Source organism: Aegilops tauschii, chromosome 1, assembly GCF_002575655.3.
Source record: "Aegilops tauschii subsp. strangulata cultivar AL8/78 chromosome 1, Aet v6.0, whole genome shotgun sequence".
In the NCBI taxonomy this organism is placed as follows: Eukaryota; Viridiplantae; Streptophyta; class Magnoliopsida; order Poales; family Poaceae; genus Aegilops; species Aegilops tauschii.
The window spans coordinates 491,062,149-491,083,460 of record NC_053035.3 but is presented as its reverse complement, the minus strand read 5'-3'; the positions used below and the strand labels follow the sequence as shown (position 1 = coordinate 491,083,460).

Sequence of the window (21,312 nt, the reverse complement as noted above, 5' to 3'; positions counted from 1 at the left end):
TCATCTTTTTTTCCCTTTGAACATATATATAGTACAGATGCAGACACACGGAGAACTATAAGAGAGAAATTCTGTAACCACCATGTAACTATCTTTTTCGTGAGAACCAGCTTGTAACTTTTTTAAAAAAAAAGTTTCAATTTATTCATCTTCAATCATAATCATGGCAGCACAACGAACATCAGAAATAATAAAAGTTACATCTAGATCGGTAGGCCACTAGCGACGACTACAAGCAACGAAGTGAGATGAAGGCGCACCGCTATCATTGCCCCTCCCTCGCCGAACCGGGCAAAAGCAGTAGACAGTCGGCAAGTAGAAGCCGCCGTTGATGAAGAGTAGCGTAGACCGAAAACATGGCTAGCATGTAACTTCATAGTTTAATTTTGCATGGCCAGCCTTTGAAAGCCATGTACCACAATTCAAGATGGCAATGGGCCCCGAAACCAGCGTCCCCGTGGGTTTTTCCTCTATTAGAGGACGTGGATTGGTGTCTTTTCATTCCCGCGGGGCTGTTGCTGCACACATTATAGAACCGGCATTTTTGGTGGGTTTACACCCGTTTCAGTTGTCCCGGAACTCGAAATCCAAAAATACCGGCAAGATAAGCTTTTTTCTTGTGTAAACCATGAATTCTATTTCAGAACTTGTGTAATTGGACATCTTATTAAGCCATGTATGGCTGAAATATGCTCATGTTTGTTGCTGAAATGGGGTATTGTATTGGGCTGAAAAGTGTTCCTTGTAGCTGCTGTTATTGATCTTTTTGCTCAAGTTATGCTGCTGAAATATGCTCCTTGCAGCTGCTGAACCATGTGTTATTTGTATTGTGTTGAAATTTACTCAAGTTATGCTGCTGAAATATGCTCTTTTTATAGCTGAAACGCTATTCTTTGTTGCTACTATGTTTGCTTAAATATGCCAATTTCCCTTGGGTTTAGAAGACCTGGCGGGTTTAGTGGATGGGCAAAAAGTAGCCCAGTGCACCGTGACGAGGATGGGGACGGGTTTACGATTTTCTCGTGGAGATAGGTTAGGGCAGGTTGACTAATTATTTCAATTCAAATATCGATGTTTCACTCAATTCAAAAATTGATCAGTTTGGACATTTTCCAAAAATCAATATTTCTCAATTCAAAAAATTATTTCACTTGTTTCAAAAAAAATATTTCACTCATTCTCGAAAACATATTTCACTTGACTAAAAGAACTAATTTCACTCGTTGCAAAAAAAATTGTTGAAATGTATCCAAGAGCTTGTTTTAAAGGTCTTGCTGCCAAGAATTCAAATATATAAAGGATGATTATGTTTTAAGAGATATGAATCATGTAAATTGTCTCAAGAAAATAAAAATTGTGCATTCAAAGAGAGGGAGAGAGAGAGAGAGAGAGTTTATGCTTGAGTCTCAAAAGAAAGAGAGTGTATTATCAGAAGAAAATAGAGTTCAAATATTCAAAAAAATGAAAAAATGATTCTATTCAAATATATAAATGTTTGGATAGTAAGAAAATGTTTATATCATTAAATAAATGCACAACGTATATTTTGAAAATGTTACCGCGTAATTTTTTAAAGATGTACATCATGTATTTGGAAAATATTCAACGAGTATTAGAAAAATGTTTCACCTGTGCTCTAAAACATACGTTGTATATCGAGAAAAAACTAGACTTCAAAAAAAGATAACCGATAAAAAAACCAAGAAACAAACAGAAAAGCAAAAAAAAACCAAAGGAAACCAAGAAAGAAGCAAAAAAACAAGTATAACGAAGTAAGAAAGAAAAAAGAAAGAAAAATTAATGAGGAAAACAAAGAAAACCAAAGTAAACTGAAGGAATACCCCGAAGAAACCGTGAAAAAATAAAAAAATCAACGAAAAAACAAAACAAAACGAATAACAAAAAACGGAGAATAGCGGACTGAGCGAAGCTACAGCGACCCCTACGAGCGGCAGCGACTACCGCGCTAAATGGGCCAGCCTGTAGTGGTCGCTCGTATGCGATTCCTATTAGGAATAGGTACGGGCGACACATAGCTGCCGCGTGTTATATCAGCCGCAACGGAAACCCCACCTCAAAAAATGTAATAAAATTTACCCCCACCCTCTCTAAAAAGAAAACAATGCATAGACACATTACATCAACATTTCTCAGGCCCATCAAACTCATTTTTCTTTTTTTTAGGGTCCAGTAAATTCATTCTTGATTTGCATGTAACGGCTCCAGTCAGTTCACTCTCGGAAAACTCCATGCGGACCAGTTTTTTTTGTGAGATGTAATCATAGTTAGCATGAATTAACCCGAACATCATCCCTTCAAAAAGAAAAGATGGAAAACAATAAGAAATAAGATTGTCTTGTATTTTGAAAACATGATGTATCCATGCATATTTTAGAAGGTAAATGATTCTATTGGGTGGCTGACCGGCACGCTACGCTGGGCCGCCTCGATGAGCCGCCACGTGCATGTGGACACCATGCCGCTCTTTCTTCACTGTTGTTTATCCGTATCTTTTGTAGCTCATTGCTTTTATCCCCCCCCCCCCCCTCATCCTCTCTCTCTCTCTCTCTCTCTCTCTCTCTCTAAGGTTGCAAGTCGTCACCATGGCAGCTTATCCCCTTCCCTCCACTACTGCTATCCTAGACGAGATCTATGCATCAGCCACCACTGTTTTGTCCATGCTGCGAGGGCCAACTGTCGATGCTACGAGTCCGGTCCTGCTACAGGTGCCCACTCGTGACTGGAAGACCGGCCACCAGTGATCCTGCAACAGATGGCTACTAGTGCTACAACCTGCCAACGCGAGGATGTGGTGCTACCAGAGGCGATGGGCGCTTCTTCGAGCTAGCTAGGGATGCCACAATAGATGCTATGGCCATGAGGACAAGATATTACGAGTGCACCGAGGTGATGTTGTGAGCACCGCCGATCCTGCAAGCATGAGGACATAGTGCTACCAACAAAAACGGGTGTTGCTTTGAGCCTACAGTGAGGAAGGGGGCTGTGTTGATGATGCAAGCAAGAGATGCCGGCGCCGTCCATTTTAAAAAGGAGTTCCGCTTCGGTGCAACCCCCTCACAAAACGTATAAAGAGCAATATGGACATTTGACAATTCGTATGTATGGTAGATCGCCAATCGGGATGTATACCCCGTATATATGTACGGGCAGACACATAGATGACCGAAAAGTGCCAAAAACTACCGAGCTCCATGGCTCTTGGTATTTGAATTTTTTGAAAAAGATACTTCCAGTACTAAAAAAATATTAAAACAAATACGTGAATACATACACATATTTCTAAGGCCCGGTAAAAATCTGGAAAATAAATACTTTGAATTTTGGGAAATACAGAAAAAAGAAAATTCTGACAGAAATGGAACCCTTTTTCTCCTATATACTGTTGGAATTTTGTTTTTTATAGCTCATAACAAAATGATATTTCTACCAAAACTTGCCACGGGTATTTGGAATGTGTATATGTTTCAAAAATACGAATTTCAAAATGTTCAAATATAGAGAGCACTGCAGCTCGGGTGCTGCAAATCCTCTCTCCACAGATGGGCCGCTACTGGGCTGGCCCCTAGCAGGTACCGAAACAGAGCATGACTTTTAAGTCGCAAAAAACAGGGGTGTTGCTGCTGCCAAGACTCGAATTGGCGGTCCTCTAGCCATGAATGAGAGCTGCTAACCACCGAGAAAATATCACACGGAAACCAAGTTTCAGTGGAAACCAATGAAAACTACATGGAAACGATGTTTTAAAGTTTCGAAAAAATCTAAAAAAAAGAGATGCTAAGAGTGTGATGTTCTATTACCATGTGAAATTCCCAAGTTCAAACACATTAGCATTTACGAGGTACAAAAAAACAAAATCAGCATTGAATAGTGCCGAACAATACACATCATTATTCATTGTTGTATTTGTTCTTTTCATGGCAATAGAACATCACCCTCTAAATATCCTGTATTTTTCTCAGGTTTTTCCAAAACTTTTAAATGTGGTTTCCACGAAGTTTTCTTTGAAACTTGGTTTCCATAGGATATTCTCTCACTAACCACCCAAGCAGTTAGCAGCTTGTGTCCTAACCTTAGCCTGCCCTTTCTAACACAATAGTAACACATTTGAAACAACATTTATAAAATTTCAACCATTTCACTAAAATTTGTGAACTTTTAAATACCGAATATTTCTTAGATTTTGCGAATAATTTTTGAAAACCAATTTTTTCGAAATTACAAAATAAATTTCAAAATGCAATCATTTTCTGAAATACACGAATTTTCTTTTTTGCGAACTTTTTTTGAATCTGTGAAAAATATTTTAAAATGAGAAAAAATTCTGAAAACATGAATAATCTTTATAAATTGGACACATTTTGAAATTCCAAACAACTTCTAAAAAATGCGAACAAAATCCAAATTTTCCCTGTTTTTAAAAAGTTGTTCACACAAGCAAACTTGAAACTCTGAACTTTTATGAAAACACTAACAAATTATGAAGTTCCAAACATTTTTTGAAATTGCAAACAGTTTTTGAAAGTGTTAAGAAAATTTTGAAACTCCGAACAATTTTTGGAAAACATGAAAAAATTAAAAAAATGTTGTTTTGTTTTCTAAAATGTGAACAATTCTTCAAAACATCATCGAAATTTAGATATTCTGGTCATTTTTTGAAGAAAAAATGAACAGACTTTTAATATGTTTAACATTTTATGAAATTTATGTTTTTTTCAGAAGAACACAAAATAAAAAAGGAAAAAAATATAAACAAAACCAAAACCGAAAGAACTAGCAAGGTTCCTAAAACCGGCAAGGAACCTTTCAGAAGATTCACAATGCCGGTGGCTCGAACGCTCAGATGGGCCGGCCCATCATATGATCGTGTGTGTGATTACCCAACTATTTGGCGTAAAATGCGGCAAAATAGGAAATTTCGTACGTTCGAGGAGTAGCGTCAAGTAGACAGTGCCACGCACAGGAAACCGCCCGACTTGGCCGGCACATTGTCGTGCCAGAAAACAGGGGAAAATTCACCGAAAAAAGAATGACAGTGCGAGGGTAGGTGAGAAGGGTCCGTCTGAGAGCATGTTATTTTTTGACATCCTCGAAACGAGCCCAATTTTTTCCACGGCCTTGTATGAGCAATTCAAGGCACCATGCCAAGTTGTTTTGGTTTTCGATTTTTTTTGTTTGTATTTATGGAGTTTTCTTAGTCAAAAAAGGCCGATAAATGGCCGAACATGTCGCAACTTGCATATAGTGTTGGAAAATCATTCGAACTTGACATGTATGCCTACCATGGGCATGCCCACCCACTTGCAAAAGTTCGGATCATGTGAAGAATGTTCAATAATGGACCATGTTGAACGGAGGGTGTTCGGGTTGGCCAGAAGGCTTCGTCAGAGAGCACATTGTTATCGACATCCTGGAAATTCCCCAATTTTTTCCATTCTTGTATGACCAATTTAAGTCACCATGTCAAGTTATTTTGTTTTTCGACAAATTTTGCATTTTATAGCATTAGCTAGGTCTAAAAAGAGTGATAAATGGTCAAATGTGTCGCAACGTGCAAACAACGTCGGAATTCATTCAAACCTGGCATGAATGCCTAACAGGGCATTCCCACCTACTTGCAAAAGTTGGGTCAGTCCTGAAATTTCCAAAAAATACCATGTTCAACGGAGAGTATTTGGGTAGGTCAGAAGGGTCCGTTTGGGAGCACCTCGTTTCTCCACATCCCTTGAATGGCCCAATTTTTTCATGGCTTTGTATAACCAATTCAAGACACCATGACAAGTTTTTTGGGTTTTCGATAAGTTTTACATTTTCTGGAGTTTTCTCGGTTAAAAAGGCGATAAATGGTCAGCCGTATCGCAACTTGCATACAGTGTCAAAAGTTGTTCAAATCAGACATGGATGCCTACCATGGGTATGTCCACCTATTTGCAGAAGTTGGGGTCAGTTCAAGGATGTCTTAAAAAAGACCATGTTCAATGGAGTGTCTTCGAATAGGGCCAGAAGGGTTCGTTTGAAAGCACGTTGTTTTTTGACATCCTGCAAATGGACCAAAAAATTCCACTAGCTTCTACGACCAATTCAAGGCCTCATGCCAAAGTTGTTTGCATTTTCGATAAGTTTTGCATTTTCTGGAGTTTTCTCGGTGAAAAAGGGCCGATAAATGGTTGGACGTGTCGCAACATGCAAACGGTGTCGGAAGTCGTTCAACCTGACATGAATGCCTCATATGTCTATGTTAGACTGCTGCAATAAGTTAGGCTCATTTACCCATACTTGATAAAACCCACCAGTTGAGAGGAGTGTGACTAGGCCAAACGGGTGCACCCATGAGCATGTAATTTTTCCTAATTTGAATGCTTCTATTATTTGCAATCTCCATCTCTATCAATCAACATGAAGATTTCTTATGTCCTAACCATTTCTTAAAATTTGTCAACCATTTTGGAATATCAAATTGTCTATGAAAATTTTACAAACTTGAACACTTTTTTCAAAATTGTTTAAAAATCCCAATAATTGATTAAAATTTTGAACATAAAATGAAAACTACGTACTTTTTTCAAAATCTATCAATTTTTCTAAAATTCAAACATTTCATAAATTTGTGAACAAAAAATTCGAAAACATGAATATTTTTGAAAATTCCAGAACATGTTTTAAAATTGTAAAGAATATTTGAAAACAAGAACATTTTTTGGTATTCAAAACAATTTTCAAATTTTTTATATGTTTCAAAAAGAATAATAAGTTCGCAAAGGAGAAAATAATATTGAAAAAAAAGAGAAGAAAAATAAAAAAACACTTAGACCTTGGCCCAACTAAGCGATGTCATCACTCCCATCTCAACCGGGCAATTCGACCCATGGGTATGGCCTCCCATGGGCACCCTACCCCGAATGGGTAGGGTATGATTCGTGCTCTCCGCCCATGGATTATACCCATGGGAAACTTGATTAGTAGTGGGTAGGGTATGAGTATGAGTTTGTGCCCGTGGGTTAACCAGGGGTCGCCCGATTAAATTAATAATTGACGATAATATTATTTTACATGACTTGAATATTTTTGGCGACGAGTTTTCTTAGAAATTATTGCATCTAGTTTGCTTTTTTTTTTGAGCGGTTGCATCTAGTTTGCTGTGCATATTGTGAGAGAGAGATCGGCCATAGTAGCATAATAAATAACAGAGTTACATTGGCCCACTAGCGCAGTAGACAAGCAGACTCAAACTGAGCAGCACGTATCATGCCTTGTATGCACGACACAAATGCTAGACAGCGCAGCTTGCTAGCTTTTTTGTACAACCTCGTCTAGTCGAGCGTGTGTGAGGTGAGCTCTACCTATATATAGCAGTCTAGAGAATGCTCATATCATTGTCCCTTCAGAAATGTCTGGCGCGACTTATTGGGTACGTACAAAGTAACAATAAAACATTAAATAAAATGCCAACCTCATTTTTTGTTCAAATGGTGGCTGAGAATGGACTCTGTTGTGCCGTGTACAGACCCATCGGGTTTGGGTGTGGGTTTGGTAGAGCTCGACCAGGGCGCATGTGATGATGGTAGGTTTGTAATTTTTTTGGCAGAATTTGCAAAAAAAAAACATCTACATATATGTGAGATTTTTAAAAAAAATGTGATTTTTTTGTAAAAAAATCTAACTATTTACAGATTTTTTTTAAAAACGTAGATTTAAAAAATGTTTGAGAAATTTAAAAAGATTCACAAATTAGAGAAAAAGTTTGCGAATTTGATTTTTTACATACATTTGAAAAAATAGAAAAAGAAAAAAGAAAAAGGACAAGGAAAAAAGGAAACAAAAGAAAACCCTGGTTAAAAAAAAACACGACAAAAACTGGCCTGAAAGTTCATGAAGTCATATTTGCCACATAGAAGTGAAAAAAAAAGCAAATGGGCACAACAAGTAACTTGTCCTAATTGGCTAATAGAACTTGAACCAAACCTTGAGGTTTGGGGTTTTACTCTCGGGAAAGTCTTAGGTTCAACCGGCTGAAACCCACGGTTGCGTTGGCCGGTCTAGCTGCCATCTGATCTAACTTGATCGCACGGTGTAGAAGTGCTCTCTAGATTCCTCTACAGCCACCCAGTCCTTATCCTCTCGTTAAGCTTTGCATCCTCAATCTCCATGGCGTGTCCGTGTCGGTAAGTAGCCAACCTCTGTCACTTCACTTTCCTGCAACTTGACCCGTGTTTTAGAAGCGTTTCTGCAACTCAGCCCCTGTTGCAGACCGCATTGTCGCCGAGCTTTCCTGAAGGAGATGCTGGAGGCACCGCCGCTTTCGTGTGCGGGTGTTCGAGGGTGGATCTTCAAAATTTCTGCAACATAGTAGTTGTTTCTGCAACGCAACCGTTGTTTCAGAAATTGTTTCTGCAACGCGGCCGTTGTTTCAGGAATTGCTTCTGCAACGTGGCCGTTGTTTCAGGAATTGTTTCTGCAACGCGATCATTGTTTCAGGATTGTTTCTGCAATGCGGCCGTTGTTTCTGCAACTGGTTTGTTGTTTCAGGAATTAGTGTGTCGGGAAGGCGACGAGCTGCGTGTGAGGAGTTAGATCAGACGGCTCGCGCACGGAGATCCGACGGCTGTCAAAGTGGTGGATGTTTACCGGTAGACGCGTAGTGCTCCCCTTTACTCTCCCGCGGAGCACTTTTTGTTTGAAGATTAAGAAAGAGAGAGAGAAAAAAAGTTGAGGGTGTCTTTGAGTATGCCACGTGTACGAGCAGGACGTACATAGGCCGCGTATCGGCGCACTCGGCTTGGGCAAAGTATTTTTAAATTAAAAAGACCATTCTACTCTTTATTATGAAGGGACGTGGATATATCTCATCCGTTGATATGTTTAAGAGGGTTGTACCGAAGTAAAAGTGTTTAAGAAACGTAGTACACATCAAATAGTCTGCATACTTCTCATATATCAGCATCTGAAAGATAATAATATAATAATAAACACGTAGAAGTAGAAGCATACATGCGTATACATTCCCATTAAACAACACGCAGAGGATATAGCCGCGAAAACGCAAAGGTCAACTAGCGTTTCCTGTAGTTTCTTTTAGGATGTGTTTGGTTGGGGTCATGGACTGAAATGGCATGGGTCCGACCCGTTCCCAAGCCTCGTTCTCGCGTTCAGTTGGACATATGGGACGGCACCAATTCGTTCCTGCGGACCGAATATTCGGCCCAGATGCGGAACGAGGTGAGACCTCGAAGACGGCCGGACCACGCGGAACCGCTCGCCCTCTCGCACTCTCGCAGCCCTATCGCCTCTCACTCCCAGGTGCGCCGCCTCCCCCTCCTCTCTCCCCCTCCATGATCTGAGCCGCGCCGGCCGATTCCTCCCTTCCCCGCCGGCCAATCCATCCCTTCCCCGCCGGCCACCTCCTTCCTTTCCTCTCTGCCCGCTGACTCCTCTCTTTCCTCTCACGATTTGCAGAAGACCAGGGGGGCTCGATCTGGATCTACGGGTTTTGTGGCTTGCAGAGGAATAGCAGCGGGGCGGCGGCTTCCGGCGGGCTGAGAGCGGTACCAGAGGCCCAGCAGAACAACCCAATCTCAAGGTACAAACCTCAATTCCTTCCCCTTGTATATGCTCCTGCTGCTCATGGATATGCCCAGCAGATGGAGAGATTATTGTGATGACTCATGGTTGTTCTTGATTCACTTTTGTTGCTTTATGTTGTTAAAATCAGTGGTCTCTTTTCCTAATCTGTACCAAAATACATGTTGTCCAGTGTATCTTTGCAATATATATGTTGATGTAAGCATCATTGGTAGCCATATTTTTTATTGTATGCATCACTTGTAGATGGTCAAGAAGATGAACAAAAGAAAAAAGATGGTTAAGGGAGCTGTTGTTTTTGTTGCACTAGCTGCAATGGTGGTCATTGTTCGGGCTATAATAAGGAAAAGAAGACCACGGATTACCTATGGGCCGATGCATGAAAGAGATCGAATCACCTACGGGCTTTTGGAGATTTCATATGTGAACTTAACGTGTGTGGCTGAAGTATGTGCACTGGACATGTATGACTCTATTGTACTTTGGTTGCTTTTGGGAATTTCGTATGTGAACTACACATGTATGGCTGTCAACTATGTGCACCTTGTTGAAAACTGTGTTATATGTGCTGTCATTTATATCTTCGGCTTGTCAATATATATTGTTGTGCTGTCTTTCTTGAAAATACAAACGAAATGCTACTAAAATTTTGAATTTTATGTCATTTCATTTTTCATTCCGTGCTTCCAACCAAACACCGGAACGGAACCAACCCATTCCTCCCTTTTACTACTACCAAACACATGAATGGAATGGACCCGTTCCTCTAAAATGAAACCATTCCATTCCATGACAGTTGGTTCCTCAACCAAACGCACCCTTAGCAAAGCGTTTCCTGTTACTCCTTCGACGTAGTACAGCTCGCTGTGACGACGACAGACACTGCATGCGTTATGCTCTAGGCGGCCGTGTACGTACAGTTATGCTCCCCTCTCTCTCGCACATACGTACGTACATGTCATCGGCAGCATCACGCGTGCACGGTGCACCGCCGCACCGATTTTGCACGTGTTTGGTGTGACTTGTGACAAGAAGAAGAAACGAGAGAAAGAAACGCGAGGATGTCGATGGAAACATATCAGCGGCGGCGCCGATCGATCATTCCATCGGCGCGTGGATTCCATCTGATCCGCACTGGCCGTGTGTTACCATTTTCGTTGGTTTGCCAGCATTTCCGGGAGCTGCCAGGCGGTGGTGCCGCTGCACTACAGATATGCATGCATGGCTCACGGCAAAAAAATATGTTAGTATCAAAAGTCCTCGGGGAACACGTACTCATAAAATGGATATACTATTTTTCTTATTACTGCAAATACAAACAGATTCCAAGAAAAAAAATGCATATCGTGCATGTCTTTGTTTTTTAACACAACACAGACACAAGCGCTCATACATACGCGCATACACTCGCCACCATGAACGCACACACGCACACCCTATTTCTATGAGCATTTTTGATAGACTGAGACGGCATATCATCTTGAGATTTACGAAGTCACCGTAGGTGCCTCGTCGTCGACGGGAACGTCTCCTCCCACTGAAAGCGCATCGCCGGAAATTCTGAAATAAATCCAGAAATACGAGCACCACGACTTGAACCCTGGTGGAGTGGGATACCACTGTCCCTCTAACCATCCAATCACGAACCTAAAAAAATGGATGCTCCTATAAAAAAATAGCACTGACTATTTTTGTACATAACTTGGTTTGTCCTTTACAAAAATTAACAAGCATATCAAAACCTAGGATTTAACATTATTTTCGCATTCCTTGGCAAATGAAAAGGTTATGCTTTTCACCTAGGCACACTTACGAATTTGTTCATTACTACAATCTAATATACTTAGTGAAATACCTCACTAGTCTATAAATGTTCGTTCAAGAATCAAGATGTTCAGGTACTATGGATGACTTTTTCCTGTCCTTTGGTAGATTCATCATCTAATCCTAACACAACGGCAGAATTTATAGAAATGACGATACGAAATAGCTGAAAAACACGCCTAATAAATAATAATACATACTCTTCATGTTCCAGAATATAAGGCATATTTTGACTGCCCAGATTCATGTTTTGACTGTAATTTTCTCATGCAATATTTAGTCAATAGTCATTACATCTTACAAAAAAAAATCAACACGGACGAATGATGTCCATTTTTTCTATGATAAACAACACACAAGGATTATTTGTACTGAAAATAGGGTTGCAGATTTCTTAGCCAAACTTTCGAGTAGAGAGCAGCTGACCTACTTGTGGTTATAGGATGCCCCATATGTAATGTTACAGTCTTATTACCTACAGAATTTAGAAGGACCCTGTTAAGTACATGAACACGTGTGACCCTGATAAATTTAGTGACGCGATGATGACAACTTTCTTTTGGGATGGCAACTTTTTTTTTCTTTTCGTATATGGCAACTTTAGTGTAAAAAATGTCAAGGTCAGAATGCTTCGTGCCGCATGTGTGGCACTTATCATTTGAGATTCAGAATCACCAACGTCTATTCTTTGGCTACATTGGTGAGTTCCTTCTTCGGTGGAAGATCTCATGCATCACTAAACGGGTGCGCTTTGCTACACATACAACTTTATGGTGCATTTCGCCTATTTTGTAGACGCATGCATCTAATGCCCTAGATACGTAGAGTATCAACATCTCAGAAATCATATAATGTATATGCAGAACCATTTTTTGACAAATGAAATATATTAATATCGCGAACATACATATACATAGAAACATACATGCATACGTTGACACGTCAATCATCCCACTGCAAAACCCAGAAAATATCTAGCCGCGAAAAGGCAGAGAGCATTTCAGTTACTCGTTGGACAGCTCATTGCGACGAAAATGTAGCAAGAAACACGTTGTAAGTTGAAAGATTTCATCGTGAGATGAAAATAGAAAGAAACACGAGGCAAAAATCCACTGGGGATTTGATGTGAATTACTACTACTTACCGTTCGGAATGCCTCGCGGGCCTCGGTCGAGATCCAGACCCGGCCCACGGTATAAATAGTCCCCACCCGCGCGTGCCGCAAAACCCAGGAGCACGGACACACCGCACTGCCCCGCGATCCACTCGCTCTCCATCGATTTGCATGCAACCGACTCCAGATCGATCCCTCCACTGATCGCCCAGTCAAAGATCGCTCGGCCGGCGGCGCGGTGATCGTCGCTGTCGTCGGAGAAGGAGGTCCTGTACGTGGCCGGCTGGGCGGCGCCATGATCTCGTGGCATGATCTGTACACGGTGCTGACGGCGATGGTGCCGCTGTACGTGGCGATGATCCTGGCGTACGGCTCGGTGCGGTGGTGGGGCGTGATCACGGCGGACCAGTGCGCCGGGATCAACCGCTTCGTCGCCGTCTTCGCCGTCCCGCTGCTCTCCTTCAAGGTCATCTCCGGCAGCAACCTGTACGCCATGGACCTGCGCTTCGCCGCCGCCGACACGCTGCAGAAGCTCCTCGTCCTCGCCTCGCTCGCCGTGTGGTCCCGCCTCCCCGTCCCCTTCGCCGGGCTCGACTGGTCCATCACGGTCTTCTCCTCCGCCACGATGCCCAACACGCTCATCATGGGCATCCCGCTCCTCGTCGCCATGTACGGCCGCCACGCCGGCGACCTCATGGTGCAGATCGTCGTGCTCCAGTGCATCATCTGGTGCACGCTGCTGCTGTTCCTCTTCGAGTTCCGCGCCGCGCGCCTGCTCATCTCGGGGAGGTTCCCGGCCGCCGCCGTCGCCGACGTGCGCGTCGAACCGGACGTCGTGTCGCTCGACGGCAGCCACGCCGAGGCGCAGGCCGAGGTCGCGCCCGACGGGAGCATGCGCGTCGTCGTGCGCCGGTCCGCGGCGTCGGTCTCCCGTCGCTCCCTCCACAACGGCGCCGCGGCGGGGATGTCGCCGCCGCGCGGGTCGAACCTGACCGGCATGGAGATCTACTCGGTGAGCTCGTCGCGGAACCACACACCCAGGGGCTCCTCCAGCTTCACCCACGGCGACTTCTCCGCGACCACGGGAGGCGGCGGCGCCGCCGCGCCTGCTCTGCCGCCACCGCCGCCGCACGGCGCGGTGCGCGCGTCCAGCTTCGGCGCGGCCGACCTGTTCTCGCTGCACTCGTCGCGGCAGCACACGCCGAGGCCGTCCGCCAGCTACGACGAGCACGCGCCGCGGGGCAGATCGGCGGCGGCCGTGGCGCCGGTGGAGGACCCCAAGGACAACGTGCACATGTTCGACTGGAGCTCCGGCGCGTCCGGCGCGTCCGAGGTGAGCGGCCTGCCGGTCTTCCGCAGCAGCACCAAGGAAAGCGGCCGCCGGCGTGCCCCCTCCGACGCGACGTCCATCAACTCCGACTCCTCCAGATGTACGCCCATCAGTCTCTGTCCACATCCCCAAACTGACTCCGCATTATCAGTGATCTGATCATCTCACAAACGCACACGTAGTCGAACGTGAACGAAAACCTCTCTTTTGCTCAAAAGAAAAGAAAAACTCGAACGTGAACTTTGTTGCAGCGAACCGGCCGGGGGCGACCGGCGGCGAGCGCGTCAAGTCCGGGGCGGCAGCGCAGGAGTCGCTGGAGAGGCTGGAGGCCGGCACGGAGGCGACGGGGAAGGAGCAGGAGCAGGATGAGACGAAGAAGGACGGCGGCGAGGTGGGAAAGCCGCCGGCGAGCGTGATGCTGCGGCTGATCCTGACCATGGTGTGGCGCCGGCTGATCCGGAACCCCAACACGTACGCCAGCGTCGTCGGCCTCGTCTGGTCACTCATCGAGTTCCGGTACGTGATCCATCACCCACCTCCTTCTTCTTCGATCGATCAGTGACGATCAGTCATAACGACGGCCGTGCCGACTCGTCGCCGCAGGTACCACGTCACCATGCCGGCGATCGTGGCCAAGTCCATCTCCATCCTCTCCGACGCGGGGCTGGGGATGGCCATGTTCAGCCTGGGTCTGTTCATGGCCCTGCAGCCCAAGCTCATCGCCTGCGGCAAATCCGTGGCGGCGTCCACCATGGCCGTCCGCTTCCTGCTCGGCCCCGCGGTCATGGCCGTCTCCTCAGCCGCCGTCGGCCTCCGAGGCACGCTGCTGCGCATCGCCGTTGTCCAGGTACGTGGCTGCTGGTACGAATGTACGATTCCAGTGCAACACAATACATGGCAACGATGACAATTCCAACAAAGTACGTACGTGACATGTTGCCGTGTACGTACGTAGGCCGCTCTGCCGCAAGGGATCGTGCCGTTCGTCTTCGCCAAAGAGTACAACCTCCACGCCGCCATTCTGTGCACCGGGTAAGCCCAGAACGATTAATATCATCTCTAAAAAAACAATTAATATCAAATATCCGCTCCAATTGGAAGTACTCTAGACGACGCGTTTGGTTCGGCTCAGGTAACGTATTTGGTGGTTTGTCATAACAGGAAGCGTCGCTATTAAATATATTTGTACAAAAATCTCTTTTAAAATCTTCCTTTTTCTTCTTATATACTATACTATATCACTTGACTGAGACTTGGTTAAGTCTCAATCGACTGACGCCCTAATAAAAATAAGCGGGACAAAATCGAAAGAGGAGAATGGGATCAGGCTCGGCGCGATGTCGATGTCGAGAAACATACCATTGGCGAAAATTCTAATTCGAGACCAATTATGGGACGAAAACCGCACTTAAAGTATATCTGAAATGGAGAATGACATTAATCGGTCAAGTGTTTAGTTACGAGCAAATGTTTACTTACCTAGTTCTTTTTGCCTTGCTGCAGGGTCATATTTGGCATGCTAATAGCGCTTCCGATCGTCCTGCTCTACTACATCATCCTTGGGCTGCTATGACGGATGACTCGCCATGAACGAAATGTTCTCCCGCGTCATCGGAGATCAAATTGATGCAGGAGTTCCGACGCAAGATTGGTTCGGCGTAGTTTAATTGCTCTTATGCTATAGATGCAAAATGCTCCGCTGAGTTTGAAGCACAGAAGTTTAGCAAACTTCGGTTATTTTCTACTGTAACATGAAATAAACCCCGATGGTTAGTATAGTTTGTTAATTAGGGATTAACTATACAAAGTTGTTGTGTTTTCTATATGTATTTGGCAATTAAGAAAGATATGGGGAAAAATTATGTTTGTTTTTCAGCAACATGGTGGAATCAGAGGAGCTGGAGAGGCGGACATTTGCCCACTCCCTCTCCCGATGGGGACAGGGGTGTGATTTTTCTTTTTTTACCCTCGCACGTGAGAATGGGGACGGAGATGGGTAACAATATCCATATGGGTATTCCCATTACCACCTTGAGTCACGACACGTAAAGACAAGTACATGTTGTTATGTTGATAGATAGGGGTGGAGACATCCTAGAAACTATTCTCCTATCCCCTGCAGTCTCACATGACTCTGGAATTTTTTTATGGTGGGGGCCCATCAACTCAATCTTTTTCCTGAAAAGCAGAAGATGTGTGCATTGTAAGGTGGAGGATAGAGATCATTGGATCGGTGATGGGATGTAGCATTGATAAGCTATGCTCTGACTCACCTATCATCTCTCAAATTTCATGTGGACTATGAATGGATACTTCACCTCCCCCCTCCCCCCCCCCCCCCGCCCCACCGCCACTAAGCTCTGATTGGATTATAGGTGCATATGCTCCGTCTATAAACCCTCCCTTCTGTTTGTTATTCCCTACTATTTTCTCAACCCACACCATGGACTCTAAGAGCCGCCCATCTAATTATTCCTCGGAGGCAGATGAAAAATCAAGCGAACATGTAGCTATATCGAGCGAGGAGCTGTCTGAATCAAGTTTTTTTAGCAACAGATGCCTGGATCAAGTGAAGAGATGCATGTAACACCCCACCTATGGGCGCGCTATATCATTGTATGTCTGTAACCTAGGCTTAGAGATGGGCTGGTCATTTGAGGGCTAGGTCCCACCAGCATGGGCTACATATGCAACTGAGGGAGCATAGGAGGAGGCAGCGATTGAATTAGTGTCATCTTCATCTTCTCGTCTTTGCTCTGTTCCTCGTCTCCTCTGCTACTTCTGTCTCTCCCCTGCTTCTTGCGGATTTCTCACCTCAAATCTCTTTGTATCCCCAAGTTGTATCGGATTATTGGTACTAATCCAGTTGTTCGTCCCATCCGTGAGTTTGGGTCATGACAATTGGTAATCAGAGCCTCAAAATTGTGCTTCCGATGTGTGTTCCTCAACTCTATCGACTAGATCCGTAACATCCATTGACCTGGGTGTGATTTGCTTCGGTGAATCGCACAAAATCCCCAGGCTAGGTTGGACCGTCTTGGAGTGGAGCAACGGTGCCATCCAAACCCTCAGCGCAGAGCCAAGAAAATAATCACCACCCACTTCCTGCCCACCAGGTGTTCGACGAAATGTCCAGCCAGCAAGAAATGTTCACCGGTGGCATTCTCCACATCACTGTGCACCATGTGTACTACCTGATCAGTAAGGAGACACTGCAGCAGGTGTTTACAGTGTATGGCGTGGTCAAGAACTCAAGATCTCCGTGTTCCAGAAAATCCACCATGTGGAGGCGGTGGTTCAACTTCGATCAAGAAGCAGGGCAACGCGGGCTCTGGCCATGCATGGCAGGTGCATCTATGAGAGCATGCTTGCCTCCTCGACATTCAGGACATGTCGTTGAAGTACAACCTGCACTTGTGCTCGCTGCTCAAGCAGAAGCAGACCACAATCGTGGCCGAGTACTCGACGAAGTTCTGGAAATGCCTACAACACGTACTGGATATCAACCCCAACCTGAGCATCAAGAGCTTCTTCCACCAGTACATCGTGGGCTTGCGGGAAGATATCCAAGTGCCGCGCGGTCGCGATCTCCATCAAGCATTACTGGTGCTTCGTCCCTTGCCCGGATAAGAGAGGATGAAATCGCTGAGGAGACGGCAATGGCTGCGAAAAAACTTGACGACGGCCATGGTGTTCACATTCTCATGCCTACGGTGATAGTCACAGACGTATTTCTCGGGCACGCTACCCTAGCAGAGTGCGGTGTAGACCATGACATCGTCGCCATTGACAGCAATAGCCTTGCCGCACCAACGCCTATCACATGTTCAACGGAGTGCCCGAGTTGTGACCCCACCATTGACATCTTCTTTGAGCCCGCAACCTCTGCTGTGTGCAAAGAGAACCTCGACATGGAAGCCGTCAGTGTTGCTGCAACAACACCTGCTTTAAGCTTGACTGATGGTTTGACGTATGCTTATGTGGAGGTGCCCCTCACCATGGGGAGCGTGATCCCATTCTCGACAGCTCCTCCAGAGGCCGAGCCAACCTCAGCGCGGTGGCCATTTCCCATCCCATAGGACACCATGGCGTCAACACGAGGTTGGACCATATGCTTTGACCGCATTGCCGTGTTGACCCCCATGTACATGCTGGATGAGAATGTGAATAGAAAGCAACAAGGACAAATGCTACGTCCAATACCATGGCCATCATTTAAATGGCATTCAGAAGCAACCGATCCTCAAGATCCACGTCCAGTAACTCAATGTATATTTGGGAAATTATCTACATGTCAGGCACATGAGGGTCTCAATTTTTGTGCTGCCAGTTTGGTCTTGCACTGGACTAGCTCTTATGATGGGCATTATTTACAAGTATTTGCTGCAATGAGAAGTTTCTGGTGTGAGTTCTATTATATTGGGAGGCCTTGTGGTCATTGGCAATACCAATATGCATATCTACAACAGTGGCATTCATCTCATCGAGCAAGTTATTTGAAGTGCATGAGCGTTGGTGATGCTACATTAATTTCGAAATAGAAAGCACAAGGTTTGTTAAGTGGCATTCTAGTGGAATCTATGAGTAATAAAACGAGCGGAGTTGGCTATTTCTCGCAAACCTATGACCAAAGATATGATGCCAACATAGTGAATCTCCCCAGGGGCACAACTTGGTTACATCATTGGCCACCACCTCCGGCTGGTACAAACATGGGGGTACCCTCCTATACAAAACTACATGACTGCTATGGTTTCCTCCCCTCATAAATGAAGTCACTGGCTTTGGAAGTCACCATGGCCACCTCTCGAACAAGTGCTGACAAGTGAGCGTGTAGAGGTGAACCATGGCAGCAAGAACTTTGTCGAGTTTGGATTTGATCATCTACATAAGCAATACAAGGGAAATTACACTATCATTCAAGGGACTGTATTATGTACAGGTCCAGTGTTCTCACTTGTTGGTGCAAGAGGGTATATTTTTATGGACAACACTGGACCCCGGCATCGTACATTTTATTCTTGGAACTTCGGTATACTTTATTGGTACCATATTACACATAAACATAGAGTTCACTGCAATTTATTATGGGCTGGATCATATGCAACCGGAGTCATCATCATCACCATAGTGGTTAGATGGTTTAGTTGTGCGCTTCTACCTTCAGCTCCTTGCATTTATTCAAACCAGCAGAACTGAACTTTATTCTCGGATCCAATGCTTATATATTCTATGGTTTTATATGATACAAGATCCAGTAATGTGTTGACACCTTGCATCACAATATCCTCATATTATATATAAGCATGTGTTGGTGTTCATAGCAGGGCTAAATTATGAGATGGATCATCAACCTCAAGGCACCTTAGTAACTATAGTCATGTTGTTGCAACATGTCCAACCTACTTACCAGCAGCTTGATTCTTTCTGGTTATGGGTGCAAGCATAAGAAATGGTACATATCTTTGATCCCAAGCCTGGTTTAATCTGTTGCTCTCCTCTGATTGTTTGTACTAGTGAGTGCCAGACCAACTTGATTCTAGGAGAGATGGTCACTATCAATGGGTCTTCTCACAAATATGAGTACAAGGGTGCAACATTTTATGGACGCTTGCTCTTAGCACTTGAGTTCTATATATAGAGATGGTTTAGCTGGGTACTTGTACTCTCAGTTCGTCATCTTCCTTCACACCAGCAAAATCGAGAGTCATCAACAACACCAAAGGACTATAAGAACTGCAGTAATGTTGTTGCAACATCTCCAACCCATTATACAACTGCTTGTTTCTTTGTTGCCCTGCCTGCAGGCAAAGGATAAGTTGCAGCTCTGCACAGGCTAACATGTTCCTCTTGGTGGTGCAGTGGAAATATTCAAAAAATTAGCATTGAGTTGGGAGAACTGAACACTACCAAGCACACTTATGGGAAGGATTGCAATTTCTTTCATCAGCCGGTGATTAGCCGCATGATCACCCCCAAGCACATACTACTACCATATGATCCAAGTGGATTGACTCTTCGGCTTGACAAGTGTGGCGGCATTCTTGATTCAAGGATATTCATCGTCGGCTTGAGGGCAAGCCAAATTTGAAGGGAGGGAGAGTGTAACACCCCACCTATGGGATGTCATTGTATGTTTGTGGGCCTGGGCTTAGAGATGCGCTGGTCATTTGCGGGCTAGGTCCCACCAGCATGGGCTACATATGCAATCGAGGGAGCATAGGAGGAGGCAGTGATTGAATTAGTGTCATCTTCATCTTCTCGTCTCTGCTCCGTTCCTTGACTCCTCCGCTACTTCTGCCAGGCCCTGCGTCTTGTTGATTTCTCACCTCAAATCTCTTTGTATCCCTAAGTTGTATCCAATTATTGGTACCAATCCAGTTGTTCGTCCCATCCTTGAGTTTGGGTCGTGAAAATGCACTACCTAGAAATAAATAATAATGGTTCAAAGAAGGATGAGGACACGACGATGAATATGAGGGCGACGAAGCGGAAAAGGCGGGAAGGCAGCCGACACATGCATCACATATCTTCGATCGAGGTCAACGGGAATGTCAGTGAGGCCACCACAGCAACCCGCGACGAGTTTGGATAACAACATTGCCACCTTGAGCTGGAGGGGAGGACATTTACCCCCTCCCCCCCCCCCCCCCTCCCCCCAGATTTCTTTTTTCATCCATAAATTTCCAACCTTACTACTAATGTTCGTCATTCATGAATAGAATCATTCAACATTATCAACAATCAGAGAAAAACGAAGTTGTGGTGTTAAGAACATATTTTCCCCAAGAAACCACTGCTCGCAGTTCAAATTTATAGGGAAACTGGGGAGGAGCAATGCTACACCCACGTACAGTTACGTGAGGCTTTTACGTAAAGGCTGATTTGGACCTAATTAATTGGTTTAGGATTAGTGGCTGGGCCCACCCCGGTTAAAATCAAGGGGGGGGGGGGAGTATTTATGGAAGGGTAAGTAAGATTACGTAGGTTCTTTTCATAGGTGTAGAATTATCGTTTGGGGATTGAGGGGCAAAGAAGAGAGAGTAGTTTTTTTTTATGGTAAGAAGAGAGAGTAGTTGGGTGGAAGCGGATGAGGTTTTTATTTTCTTTTGAAGTTTCCGATCCAAATATGCTAGAGGCTGTGGAACCGATGCATGACGCAGCTGCTGGTCTTTGCTTCAACCTGCTTTGAAATGTGCGCTGAATCTGATCTAACCAAAGGCCAATTCTCACAATGAACATTAAATATCATCTATAAACATTGTCCAAGTCCAATGAGGAGACCATTTCTTCCCTCATCTTGTACGGGTGTCTAACGACTGCCCCAAAAGATATGTTAACTCCATCGACGAAAAAGAAGATTGCCGTATCTAATGGCCACAACTGAAACACGCAATAATGGAAAACAGGGCAAGCATTTGCATATATAACAGATACAAAGAGCATC

General features: G+C 44.5%; 1 protein-coding gene across 1 annotated transcript; it reads left to right on the top strand.

Annotated features, from left to right (window-relative positions):
- Positions 1-11,017: 11,017 nt before the first annotated feature.
- Positions 11,018-15,775, top strand: LOC109760122 (probable auxin efflux carrier component 3b). Its single transcript, XM_020318961.4, has 5 exons — positions 11,018-13,965; positions 14,117-14,381; positions 14,469-14,712; positions 14,821-14,897; positions 15,369-15,775. The coding sequence occupies exons 1-5, from the start codon at positions 12,831-12,833 to the stop codon at positions 15,436-15,438; spliced, it is 1,791 nt and encodes a 596-aa protein (XP_020174550.1). The 5' UTR covers positions 11,018-12,830; the 3' UTR covers positions 15,439-15,775.
- Positions 15,776-21,312: the final 5,537 nt, after the last annotated feature.

Excerpts from the sequence above, each read along its gene's own strand:
- LOC109760122 (XM_020318961.4), top strand. The coding sequence starts at position 12,831 with ATGATCTCGTGGCATGATCTGTACACGGTGCTGACGGCGATGGTGCCG. Across the intron at positions 14,382-14,468 it reads TGGTCACTCATCGAGTTCCG|GTACCACGTCACCATGCCGG; the intron begins GTACGTGATCCA and ends TCGTCGCCGCAG. Across the intron at positions 14,898-15,368 it reads GCCGCCATTCTGTGCACCGG|GGTCATATTTGGCATGCTAA; the intron begins GTAAGCCCAGAA and ends GCCTTGCTGCAG.